This window comes from Cottoperca gobio, chromosome 5, assembly GCF_900634415.1.
Source record: "Cottoperca gobio chromosome 5, fCotGob3.1, whole genome shotgun sequence".
Taxonomy (NCBI): Eukaryota; Metazoa; Chordata; class Actinopteri; order Perciformes; family Bovichtidae; genus Cottoperca; species Cottoperca gobio.
In genome coordinates, this window is record NC_041359.1 from 20965919 (window position 1) to 20979661 (window position 13743).

At 38.0% G+C, this 13743-nt stretch overlaps 2 protein-coding genes across 2 annotated transcripts; both read right to left on the bottom strand.

Annotated features, from left to right (window-relative positions):
• Positions 1-991: 991 nt before the first annotated feature.
• On the bottom strand, positions 992-7442 carry prelid3b (PRELI domain containing 3). The gene is made up of 6 exons (XM_029431456.1): positions 7291-7442; positions 5858-6026; positions 4205-4294; positions 3712-3782; positions 3504-3606; positions 992-2821 (listed from the first exon to the last, which is right to left on the bottom strand). Exons 1-6 carry the CDS (start codon positions 7419-7421, stop codon positions 2705-2707), a joined length of 681 nt encoding a protein of 226 aa, XP_029287316.1. The 5' UTR covers positions 7422-7442; the 3' UTR covers positions 992-2704.
• A 1088-nt stretch (positions 7443-8530) lies between these two features.
• Positions 8531-12158, bottom strand: LOC115008125 (tubulin beta-6 chain-like). The gene is given in 5 exon segments (XM_029431454.1): positions 8531-9814; positions 9816-10102; positions 10596-10706; positions 10886-10994; positions 12018-12158. Coding segments are annotated over 5 exon segments (1422 nt in total). The 5' UTR covers positions 12075-12158; the 3' UTR covers positions 8531-8956.
• Positions 12159-13743: the final 1585 nt, after the last annotated feature.

Consider the following 13743-nt stretch of genomic DNA (forward strand, 5'->3'; position numbering starts at 1 on the left):
CTTATTTACTCTTTCAGAATATTATATATACAATAGGCCTGTGTCCAGTATTAGTTTAGTTTTTAAACAGTTTTTATACCAGATTAAAATAATGAATGGGTTACACATTTCATATTCACGTTTCGGAAAGCAGAAACATACCAGCAGTTCAGGGTAGAGATCTTATGAAGATGGGCATATATTGAAAAAAATGTTAGTGCACATCAAAGTGTTGAGAAGTTCTTTATTTATTTATTATTTATATTATACTGAATTGCCAGTTTATTAGATGGTCATTGTTTTGTTAGGCTTATAATGTACATATTTTTTGTTGTTGTAGAAGTGCCAGTGATGTTGAATTAACTTCATATTGGGAGCCGTAACGTGTCATGTGTATCTCCACTATTTAGGAATATAAACTACACTACCTTGCATAATGGAAAATCTTCTATAAGATATGCATAATAAAATCTGTTTAAACAAACATTTAGAAATCAACAAGTTAGTTTATCAAATCCCAACTGATAACTTAACTGTATTATATTTCATTCCCTTGACAGCTCTAGTTCAGGTGACTTACTGGTCTACTGATTCATAGCATTCAGTACTCTCCATCTTTCTTAAACCCCCACCCCACCCTCTGGATCTATACTACACATAAAGATAAAAAGGACTGGCACAGTTCATACAATTAATAATGTAAATATCTTTATTTGTCAACCATTCAGCTCACACCTTTTTCCAGCCAGTAACCTAAAAACATATAAATTTACTTTGGCCCAACCTTTTTATTCGAGATGACAATACATAAAATTATTTTTTACACCATTTCTCAAGATGAAATTGAAGTCTATAATTTGGCCACAGTGTGGCAGCATGTAACCCTTTCAAACATGCTACATCAATGCATCATATCCAGTGACTAATGTTAAAAGAATGCAGTTGTATTGGTCTACACCTACTGTAGGTGTTTCAGTGGGTAGACTGGTGCTTCACAACTTTTAGCCAACAATTACTTTTTTAATGCATTTATTAATTTCTCTTGAGTGAGCTTCCTAAAGACAATCAATCTGGCAGAATCATATGCACTGGACATGTTTTCACATAGGCCATATTGCTACTTGAAATTAACAATGAATTTTGATAAACATCCATGTCAATTATTGGATAACTTATATTTAATTCTAACTCTACTAATGTTCAGGTTAACAGTATCCTGGCCTTTTTTTATTTTAAGACCTCATTTGAAGAATTACTGACAGATCTTTTAATGAACAGGTTAAATTATTTTTATTTTATTGCCACATTCTGCAGTTGGTGACACCATTTCTTTTCAGTCACCAAAGACATTACAGAAAATTACAATTTCTAACTAAGCATGCAATATCACATTTCTCAATGTTCAACCCAAGTTGCAACTCATTGCTTCAAAACCAACTGTTTATCTAAATAAATATTCCTACTACAGGTAAAAAAATATATTTATATATAATAAAGAAACTAAATCTTTCACGATCACCACACTGCTGTCTCTTATATAAAGAAAGACCTACTGAAATGCAAATTGTCTCTCAAACAGTGATACCATTCACAGATTCTCAGCAAGTGTAGCAGCTTTTCTTTGTTAAAGTGCAAGTCAATGCAAAGGTCGTAGCCTTAATACTGAAAGGACATGCCGAGTGGTATAACTAAGGAACAGTAGTCTTGTGCGCATTGCTAAAAACAGTTTGAGTTTAGCAAACATGTTCAGGTACAGTAAAACTATAACTTAAAGTTTTTAAACTGTTGTGTTTAGTCTGCAGACAGACTGAATCTTATCAAAAGTTATACTAAAGCAGCGTTTGAAAAAGTCTTCTACATGACTTCAAAAACATAAATATGGCAAATACTTTGATCCCTTAAATTTCACTTAAATACCTTTATAACAATATAAGTTATCACATAATAACAAAATACAGTTTATATTTCAGGCTTACATACGTCGCCTGGTGCAGTGTCTTGTATTTAATGGAGGTCCCGCAAGAAAACGCTCAAACAGAAATAAACCTGATGGTGAAACATTTCATTGACGTCACACCGTCGATGGTCGCGTGGCCAAACCTCCCTCTCTGACACCTGACACCACTTCCACGTAACCTTGACATGCAATGGACTCGACTCCTGCCTCAACAAGGCATTGTTTTCTGCCATCGTGTCTTGACAAGAGTATTCCTCAAATTCAGTTTTACACATCTCACCGTAACCATTTTTTTCTTAGAACGTTGTCACGTTGTTCAAATAGAGAGTCACCGTCATACCGAAGGAAACTTTTGCTGGATAAAAAACAGCTGCCAAAGTTGTTGGACAAAAAAAAAAAGCTGTGCGCCTGCTGGTTTGGCACTTTTCTTGTGTTTTCAGTTCATGCAGTGCCTTGGATACGTCTTTGCAACATGTTTCCAAACCCACAGATAACAGTGGTGTTTAAACATGTCCTCGAGTCTCTCTTCACCGCGGTCCTGCCAGGCAGCGTCCCCTCAACACACTCCACAGAATCCCTTTATGTTGCAGTCTGCTATTAAAAATATATCTAATGTAGATAGTAAAAAGTATGAGATGGATGAATTGTACCCTAAAATAATACAAAAACTCCAGAGCACCATGACAGCACCTGAGCACCATAAAGGGAGGCTGGTTTTTTACTGGCGTGCAGTGTCTCTCTGATTCTGCTGGATAAGAGAGGCAGGTGTCATTTCTCAGTGACTGCAGCAGCCATCGGGGTCCGTATGGTCCCTCGTGCGGTGGCTGCCAGCTCCTCGATCTCTGCATTCAGTCGCCTGATTACCAACTCCATGGCTTCACGGCCCTGATCAAGAAAAATATAAAGCATTAGTGGATAGGAGGGAATATAAAGAGAATTACATCAAGCTGAATAGAAGGAAGGACAAAAAATGTCGAGAGCACTGCTTCACAACAAACGGAAATGTGAGCGGTCACAGGATGATTCAAACGCACAATATGTAATCTGATGCTGCTACGGGTCTCTCGATCAAAACGATAAACAGAAGACAGAGTTTAGTGACGTCGTGAAGTAGTGTGGGATCATGGGAGTTTGGACAGACCGGGTGATCAAAGTCGGTAAAAACACTGAATGAAGCAGTTTCACATTTATAATGTGCGTTTCTCCGTCGTTGTTGGGGCTGCGAGATGAACTACCGTCAATCTTTTCTCAGCTTGTTTCTCTAAACGAATAGATCCATATGTCCGATGACTAAAATCCTTCATGCGGTATAAAAAATAATTAATTAAATAAAAAAACAAGTATTGTTTCATTTTAAAAGATCTCACAACCTTTTTTAGCACAAACAAAATAGACCACATTTGACAATTGGGCATGGATATGATAATTAGTGTAATTATTTTAAGTGCAGAAGAATATTCAGTCTACATGTTTAGTTTATTAACAGTTTGTCATATTGGAAACTACCAGAAATGGGCCTCCCTTGTTTTGGGTCCCAACTGAAAGACCGTTCTCAGGGATCTCTTACCTTTCCAGCGTTAGCAGAGATGGTGGTCGCCAGAACTCCTTCCAAGTAACTGCTGAGACTGACTCCTTTCACCGATATGATCGCCTCCTGAGTCAGTATTGTTCTAGAGTAAAAATAAATAAATACAATCAGTCTAAATGGTACAATGGCTTCAGAAATTCAAGATTCATCAGTGGGACTTAAAAATCCCTGCTATGTAAAGACTTACTTGTTTTTATCCTCAGGGTGTGGTTTATATGTTAACTTTTCATCCACAGACACCAAGTTTGTGAAAGTGATCTGCAGAGGAAATATCACAAGACACAAATGAGTTAATGTTCAGATAGAGAATGAAATGTCTTGTAAAGTATCACAGACCCCACTGAAAGTTGTCCCATTATGAACGTTCATTGTGGAAATGTTAGCTAGCGTCCTGAGGAACGATCAAGACTTCATTCAAGAGATGTTTCAATGACAAATGGAAGACACGAAAAGTGGATCTAGATAGGTTACGGCTGTTTTTGGTTAATACATCCAAATTAGAATATGTTTTGTAAAAGGGAGTTTCATAACAATATGGACCGTGGGTCAAAATCTTCCATTTGATAAATTACAGACATTTACAGTCAGGTATACTGAGCTCTCACTCATTTTAATGGCCATCACACATTGATGGTTAAATCTCAACAATAACAGGGGGGTGTTTTGTCATAGGTACTCACATTTGAGGACTGAAGTTCAAAAGACTTCTCTATGGGATCCACAACAGACTGCTCCTGAACATACGTGTATGTTCGTGAGTTACCAATAATCTGAAGACAAAGAAAGAAAGATGCTTTACTACAAACTGAAATGAACTGCTAAAACAGTCTTCTTAAATCAATGTTCTTATTTGTGCAGCATTTCTACCTTTGAAATGGTGCCTTCATTTATTTCCTATGGTGGGGCTACCCTAAGTACACGTTTCATACACAAATCATATGTTGGATAAATGTTATTTTAAATCAGTGTTTTCATTAGAACAGTTGAATAATATGCAGTAAATCTGAACATATCTTGCCCACATTAAACCACTACCTTGTTGAATGAACTCGCACACTATTTTTATTTATTGTCCTTGTGACTTACACTTTAAATTACATTTAAATCTCAGTTTGTGTAATTCACACTGAGCATCTTCAGGCAGATCTTTGGCTTCTTGTAAGTGTAGTTTAACTTAAAGATATTTAATGAGCTTTGTGAAAATATAAAAGAATGATTAGATAGATATACTTTATTAATCCCGAGGGAAATTTAGGCATCCAGTAGCTTAAAAGACATTGATATACAACATTACCCATCTACCCACGACTCTGCCCTTTCTTATGAAGAGTGAAGAGATCTGTATGCATCCAATGGTCCACCCCACTTATAGACAAGCATATGTTCTACAAGCTTGAGCTTTAATATAATACAAGGGTTTTCTATCATCATTTATCAAAGATAAAAGAGTGATTTTTTTTTTTTTTTTTTTAAAACACTGCTGAGGTCATTAGGCGTAACAAGAAGACGTCTTCATGATACGGTTTACAGGCACACACAGAGTGATTTGCTTTGAGACAATCCGATTAAGAGCTACGTTAATCTGCTATCAATCTGTGTCACAGACTGTCCTTGGAATTAAAGGGATTATTCATAGATGTCACCGACTACAACCCCATACTCCCGACATGTAAGCATAGGTCAATGCTAGAACAGCAGCAGTTTCCAGCCTTATTAGTAGTGAATTAAAAAAAGTCAAAAAGACACAAGGGAAAAGTTCAAATGACATGTTGCAAGATGCCTTGGTCACTGCTTTTCATTCAAGTGACCTCTAGTTTTAACAGAGCTGGAAAGTAACATCATATGCCGTCATGGGTTACATCTCAGCAATGTTAGAAATGGCACTACGGTGTCCCGTACAACACGATTCATGGAACATAGCCATGAGCTCGCCTCTGGGCTCCAGTCAGCAACCAGGTCTGCTGCTGCCCCTGGACAGAAATAGCCTCGTGGGTTCAGGTCACGCTCACAGGCTGGAAAGAATTAACCCATCTCCGGTACATAACAGACTCAGGCTATAACTGGATTATTGTGTCGTGTTTTATGGTCTGACTTTTTAGGGAATGTTATCTCCACAATATATATATATACATATGTTGCAATCTTTTCTAATCAAGCGTCGTACTGCATTGATTACAATGTCAAAGAGATGCACACGCACAAACATGCACGTCAGGTCATACGTTGCTTCATTTTGAGACACATATGTTAAGTGTGATCAAAGCAGTTAAAGGTTGCCGCAGCAAAAATATTTGATATTGGTGCTAGACGGCAGACCAGTTTTAAAAACTCACAGATTTCACTATGGATGGAAGACCCCACTCTGTGCTGAGCAGTCTTTTACTGTGGAGGCGTCCCTGTTGGTCGATGCCTCTGTCCAAAACATCCACTCCGATCACACTGGGGTTCATGGGGTTGGGATATTTCTGCATGGCAGCCTTGGTCACCGTCTCCCAAGGATGGCTGTTGAAGGAAAGCAAAAATACAAAAAATATTATTGAAGCATCAGTAACAGCTCATACAAATACACACTGGTTAACTGATTATCTGATAGCAAGTTACAATTTTTACAAACATAGGCGTTTAGGATTAAAAGTGACAAAAGTAAAAACTAGCACTTTGAGTTTTGTTTATTCAAATGTAAAGTGCGCTTATAAATACAATTTATTACTATTATTATTATTATTATTATTATTATTAAAAAAACTGTTCTGTATTTTTTTTTTATTATATGACAACCCAAACATTCTTTGCACATTTACTGAAGTACGCAAGTAAGATTTTGAAAGACTTTCAATTTCATAGTAACAGGGAATTATTGTACTTTTTGCTCCATTACATTTATCTGAGCTGCAGTTAAAGTGTCACATACAACATATACATGATCATTTTATAAAAGAAAAATGAAAAGACATGACAGTTCATTTAGGTGGAAATGATGCTACAACACACTCAGACACAAACAATAAACAATAGAGGTGACATTATGCTGAAAATCAGAGGGAAAGCCTTCACAGCAAAAAACGAACAATCAGATAAAAGGAGGAGCACAAAAGATCAAGGTGTTTCAGCCATTTAAATAATGTTATAAATGCATGTAAAAAATAATAAAAAAGATTGAAGAGATTTGAGAAACTATTGCTTACAATGGGAAAAAGACAAAATAAAAAAAATATATAATATCGCTGTAAAATAAAGACGTATCGAAACGGTGGATGGTTGCCACGGAGACACGTGAACGCGCCGATGTAACCCAGTGAGACAGCGCGACAAAAAAGAGATGTAGGGGAAAGGTCACGCGCTGAGGACTGACCGGCTGATTATTGCGTAATATGATAGCGTTTACTGCAACCAGACAGTCGTGTATTCACATTTGATACAGTTTTACTTTTATTCATGAATATAAACGTTATTGGTGTTTGAAAAAGCCACCAACTGACAGCCGTTAAACCGGAGAAAATCTGGCTATGTAGCATTACTCTACTAATTAGCGGCTACTAATTAGCGGCTACTAGTTAGCGTCTACTAGCACACTAGCTCGTAAAGCTAAAGTTATAGCTAGCATCGTTTTCTGGTTGAAGTTTTCTGTCATAAACCATCATGCGCGTGCTCTTCTCCGGATTCAACACGAAGCCAGCTGCCTGACAGTGAACCGCTAACAACCGGACTATCTCTACACACACCACCGGAATATAAAACCGGTGATTTAGCTAACCAGACCACTTACTTGAATATGTGCTCTGATACCCAGATCTTCATGGTTGAACTAGCTGACAAGAGGCGGAGGTGATGCCGGAGTGGAGGCACGAAAAAGCCGGTAGGTAGACTCACACTGGCTGAAATCAGAACCACGTTCATAGACAACTGCGGATCCCCTCCCACTACAGAGCCCACGTGACGTCCATTAGTGACGCACTTCCGTTACTTATATGCCGCATGAGTCCACTGACACTGGGGGACAGCTTAAATGAAATATGATTTATATTTAAACTGATGACAGACAGAAACTCGTGACCCTTCACCCTAACATACAGCATGCAGTATGTTTCCTATCCAGTAACCTACAGTATTGGGATATCGGCCATTTAACCTCAGATATTACACAATTCAGCTCAGTGAAGGTTGAAACTTCTCTGCAACCTTGAATGAATGAGAGACAACAGGCTGTTGACGCAACAAGATCAAATCAGTAGTCAAATCTTTATGCAAAACAAAGCGTCTCATCGGTATTGCTTTGAAGTGAGAGATTTTGGGATGATTACCAGGATAGGAAAGGCAGAAAAGAACATGTATCTGCTGAAGAAAGTTGTGTTTATTTCAACCTTTCTTATAAGCTTAGCTTTGTTCTTGTGAATTACTTAATCAAGACAAGACAAGACAATTTTACTCTTTTGGGACTTAAAATGTATTCTAATGAAAAAAAATAGAAAGGGTTACAATCAAAGGGTTACAATCAATACAAAAGATGTGCAACCTGCTGTGATGAAGGGTCGAAATAGACAAGTGTTAAAAATGTTGTTGCATATTAACCCAAACTACACAGTAGTAAAGTTGAGAGCTTTTTTTCATTCTTGACCTCATTGCTGCCTTTTTATTTGAAGTAGATTGGCCTATAGTCACATGTGTGTTACATGCAGTATAGGTCTATGTCCTTTGTCCTTTATCCCCATATAGTCTATGTGTGAGTGTAGTAGTTGACTTTAGTGTAGTAATGCAGCCACGTCATGTGTGCTTATCTCAAAGTGCAGACGCTCTGGCCAAATTATGTGTAATCTCTCTATCCCAGACTTGCTACAGTTGGAGGACGCTGTGTGACAGCCTTGAACAGTGTCCTTGTGCTGTCAGAGTACCGTCCATCGCTGCAGCTGAGTTTAGTCACGTTTAGTATAACTTCAAATTATAAACCTGAATGAAAAGGGAACATTATTTGGTATTGTAATTAATGTACTCTCAATAATAAACCACTCTTTGGTGTTATTGTTTTAATTACTGTCAAAATTTGGAGACAAAATACTAGAAAAAACAGTGTTAACATCACAATTTACATTTTTATGGCTGTGGATTATATAAAGCTGGCATAACATAGATATTTCCATACTGTAGTTCCTATATACATGCAAACATTTTCATTATTTTTTGGGGCGGAAATTTTATTTTACTATAAAAGAAAGAACTTCCAAAAAAAAAAAAAAACATACAAGCATATAAATCATTCAAAGAATACATAAGAGACACTATTCTTAAATATGCCACCGCATCTTTAATCAAGTAAAGTATCTAAATCCATAAATTAAACTAAGAAATAAAAGTTTCCTTTCAGACTAACAATCCCACAAATGTTTTCCACATCCTTCCAACAAGGCGTCAAACCTTCACACCGCACTATACGTCTTCTACTCATAGACAGTGTCTTCGCTCGTTTCAGTCACCGGTTCCAGATTAACTTCCACCCGAGACTGAACATTTGTTGTCGCTGTTGATGAGGGTTCCTCCTCTTCTTCGTCCTCTGCTTCCAAATCTAGATCAGTGGTGGCGTCTTGGTACTGCTGGTACTCCGACACCAGGTCATGGAGGTTGCTCTCTGCCTCAGTAAACTCCATCTCATCCATGCCTTCCCCAGTGTACCAGTGGAGAAAAGCCTTCCGTCTGAACATCAGGGAGAACTGCTCGCCCACACGGCGGAAAATCTCCTGAATGGCCGTGTTGTTGCCGATGAAGGTGGAGGCCATTTTGAGGCCTCTGGGTGGGATGTCACACACGGCAACCTTGCAGTTATGAGGGATCCAGTCCACAAAATAGTTGCTGTTTTTCTGCTGGATTGCGAGCATCTGCTCGTCTACCTCTTTGGTGGACATCCGCCCTCGGAAGATGCCAGCTACAGTGAGGTAGCGCCCCCTCCTTGGGTCGCAAGCCGTCATCATGTTGCGGGCATCAAACATCTGCTGGGTGAGCTCAGGCACCGTGAGGGCTCTGTACAGCTGGCTGCCGCGGGCCGTCAGCGGGGCAAAGCTTGTCATGAAGAAGTGCAGGCGAGGGAAAGGCACCATGTTGACAGCCAGCTTCCTCAGGTCTGCGTTGAGCTGCCCGGGGAATCTCAGAGAGGTCGTGACCCCGCTCATGGTCATGCAGACCAAGTGGTTGAGGTCCCCGTAAGTCGGCGTGGTCATTTTCAGAGTGCGGAAACATATGTCGTAGAGGGCCTCGTTGTCGATGCAGAAGGTCATGTCCGTGTTCTCCAGGAGCTGGTGGATAGGACAGGATGGCGTTGTAGGGCTCCACCACCGTGTCGGAGACTTTAGGGGAGGGCATGACGCTGAAGCTGTTCATGATGCGGTCAGGGTACTCCTCTCGGATCTTGTTGATGATGAGGGTTCCCATGCCAGAGCCGGTGCCACCGCCCAGTGAGTGAACCAGCTGGAAGCCCTGCAGGCAGTCACAGCTTTCACTCTCGCTCCTCACTCTGTCAATCACCTGCTCCACCAGCTCCGCTCCCTCTGTGTAGTGGCCCTTCGCCCAGTTATTCCCAGCTCCTGAGTTCCCTGTAACACCAAAATAAATAAAACCCTATCACTAGTCAACAGGTATATAGGGTAAGTAATTGATATACAAATGATTTGTGTGTGAGGTATTCCTTTAAATACAAAAGTTGTGCCGCTTCTTTTTAGATTCTCAATTCTATGTTGCATAGTGTGAATATGTTAACTTTTCTTTGGTTAAATACTTGCAACTCCTATTTAGGTGGTGTTTCTATGTTTAATTAAGTAATTTCTAATGTTCCCTTACTTGTTCAACTCTTTCAGATGTATGAAACATTTGAATGGCATTAGATAAAGAACTACATGGTGGATTTTCAGGATTTATTCACACACCAGTTTGGTATTTTTATTCAAAGCACCAGATACGGCAGTAACACGAATATTTATAGTTTAGCTGTGTCGTTCCGTCTCCACATTATAAATAAAATGCCTTTATATAACCCCATAAAAGCCAGACAGTCGTGGCAGATATTATGACTGTTGTTATTTGTCTTACCGTGGATGAAGTTGTCCGGCCTAAAAAGGTCTCCGATGCGACTTCCTCTTACGCTGTCCATCGTACCGGGCTCCAGGTCAACCAGCAGGGCCCTGGGGACGTATTTACCACCTGCAAACAATGACAATTAATTACTAATATAAAAGAAATGGACATCCTTAATGTATATATATCATTACTTTGTGTCACAGTTTAAGAACAGTCATATTTAAACTACTCTCTCTCATAGAATAACCTGAACTAGTGTCAGTATTTCTTATTAAATGAACAGTATGTAACTTTTCTATTACCATGTGCCTCATTGAAGTAGACGTTGACCCTCTCCAGTTGGAGGTCGCTGTCTCCCTCGTAGATGCCTGTTGTATTGAGCCCATGTTCTTCACTGATCACTTCCCAAAACTAGAAAGAAACGCCAAAGAGGGAAATTTATAACATCAACAGATTTAAAGTGTTAACTTGAAAGACACGTTTAGTTTTTACACCTCTCGGTCCGGTTGCTTATATGGAGATTTTATTTGCAGTTGGGCATAAATATAATTGTTTTATCTGCGTGTACCTCTTCAGTCAGTGTATGACTGCTAAACATATGCTTCTGAGCAGGGCAGGGTCAGATTACTTTGAAATGATGTCACTGATGTAACCGAGTACAAATGACATGGCAATTTAGTCATTTAGTAACGCAATCAGTTGGATTCTAATTTGTTTTTAATCTAATCTAAATACTTTTGGATTACTTTTGGATTGCTTCAGAATCAAACATTGAAAATATTGCAGCTTATCCTAAAACAAATGGACACGGCTACAAAAATGTGACTTTCACAAATATTCTTTTTTTTAAAAAAACATTTTCAAAGTAAATAAAATGCATTTTGCATATTTATTATCTACATTTGGTTGAATTAAATTACTCTTAAAAATTCAAATTAATCTGTGGCAAGAGTAATAATCTCAAGATGAAATAATACTGAACAGAATAATTACTGCTTAGAGCGCCATGTTCTCCCGTGTCAAGCGGCATAATGTGTAACTTTATTATCTTGTAGTTCCTCTCTCTTGTTTTGTGTGAGCCATGATAAAAAATGTCCCACCCATGCCAGTCTCGCTTTTGCCCTTATCTTCTCCCTGAATGCGTGACAGGGTACACCCTGTGTCACTCAGAACTGTCGGTGGCACCAGGAAAAGGAAATGTGCATCTGAAAATATGCAGCATCATTTATATATATATATAAAAAAAAAAAAAGGTTAAATACAATTATTTGATATTTTTTATGTATATATAAAGTCTAATCTTAAATATTTATGTTAAACGTTCCCTCATTTTATCTCAGCTAGCTTGACAAAACACAGGTTTTCATTCAAACAGTGACTTTAATCATACATATTATGACTTTAACGGTGGAGAAGGATTCTTTTTTTTTTTACCTTTGAGCCGATCTGGTTGCCACATTGTCCAATTTGCAGATGTACAATTTCACGCATGATGATCGGCCTACAGTACACAGAGCAGCTGAGGGTCTCTGATAGGCTTCAGTCCTCTCTCCACTCTTTTATACAGCACCAGAAATGATGTCACAGGGAGACACCCCAGTCAATCATTTATGTATATGAGGGGCCCTAATACATGATGAAGACTCTAAGCAGACTAATAATAAACAGGCAAACTTTTATACTCTTTAGGTACTTAAGGTAAGGGTATTATGTCTAACAATATGCTGCCTTATGTTTTGTTGTATGCATGTTATATGTCTGTTTACTTTATTGCATGTTAATAAAACAATAAATTACTACAAAATGTAACGATTCAATTGCATTAAAGATAAAGGAATGTGGTAAAAGTGTGCAAACCTGGAAAACTTCATAACATCTCTTTTGTTAATATATCATAAATGAATGAATTTTCAACAGTTGCAGGAGAAAAGAGTTTGGTGCAATAATGCATGACAAAACAACGTCGTGGCTGAAACACATCTATGAGCTCTACCAGCGACCAAAAACAGGAAGGAAGTGAAGAGAAGATGAATAAAAGTGTTTCTCTGGCCAGCGTCAGATAACACCCTAACCACATTAATATTATTTTACTGTATACACCTATCTATGGTATACAGACACACACACCAAACATGTTGTTACCATGTCTGACAGGAAAGAATAGTTTAAAATGAAAAAGAGCAGATTTTTCTTTTCTTTTTCTTTATATTGTAATATGACAATGTGTATGTATATGTAATATGCCTTCTCACAGCAGAATGTTGATACTGCAACCTCTGTTTCCTTCAGCAAAGGACTCAGATGTTTCAAACATATAACAGTGTTTCATATTCAGCTACTAAGTCTGCTTAGGTGTGATAATAATTGAGTAAAATGTGAAGCAGTTGGGAGATTATGTGTGAGAGATGCTACCATCTAGAGGAGTATCACGGGCATAACATGATATAAGTGGAGCAGTAATTGTACTTTATATAGATGAATTGATTTATGGTCATTTTCCTTTATTTAAAGTGATTTTTCTCTAATGTCTTTTAGATCAAACATGTGAATAAAGGGACTGAGAAGAATAGTCTGATATTCAAATTAATGCTTTAACATGTGTTATATTTTATATCAAGTAATAACAATACAAAGGAACCTAGACAATTGAAGATGAGGACACATTTTTAAGTAGCAATGTTCTTATATCTTTACAAATAGCTGTATTTCACAGTATAAAGCACAAGTTTACTTTGCTAAAGTTGTCTATTTATCTGTTGACATCAGATAATCCCAAATACATAAAGATTGTTTTATATTGTGGGTAGATTACTTTAAAGAAAAGTTTATTTGGACTAGAATCCGCAAACTACTTATCTGTGTGTGTGTGTGTGTGTGTGTGTGTGTGTGTGTGTGTGTGTGTGTGTGTGTGTGTGTGTGTGTGTACTCTCTTCATCTCTACAGCTCTTTTCTTTAAAATATATATCTTTTTTACATTATTTCATTAGAAGTTTCTCTTTGCCTTACTTGTTTTCTCTTTTCTCTTACTATGTTTATTGCAGCTTCCAGGCTTCTAGACTCACCTGCATGGTTACCAGTGAAATACATAATTAATGTGAAACCTTACTGTATGTTGTTAAAGCCTTAAATTGATTAGCTCAGACCCAGACCCAGCATTCTG

Coding starts and splice junctions, on each gene's coding strand:
- prelid3b (XM_029431456.1), bottom strand. CDS start 7,421: ATGAACGTGGTTCTGATTTCAGCCAGTGTGAGTCTACCTACCGGCTTT. Junction 4,295..5,857: donor TTCCATCCATAGTGAAATCT/GTGAGTTTTTAA, acceptor CTTTGTCTTCAG/ATTATTGGTAACTCACGAAC. Junction 3,607..3,711: donor CACCCTGAGGATAAAAACAA/GTAAGTCTTTAC, acceptor TTTTTACTCTAG/AACAATACTGACTCAGGAGG.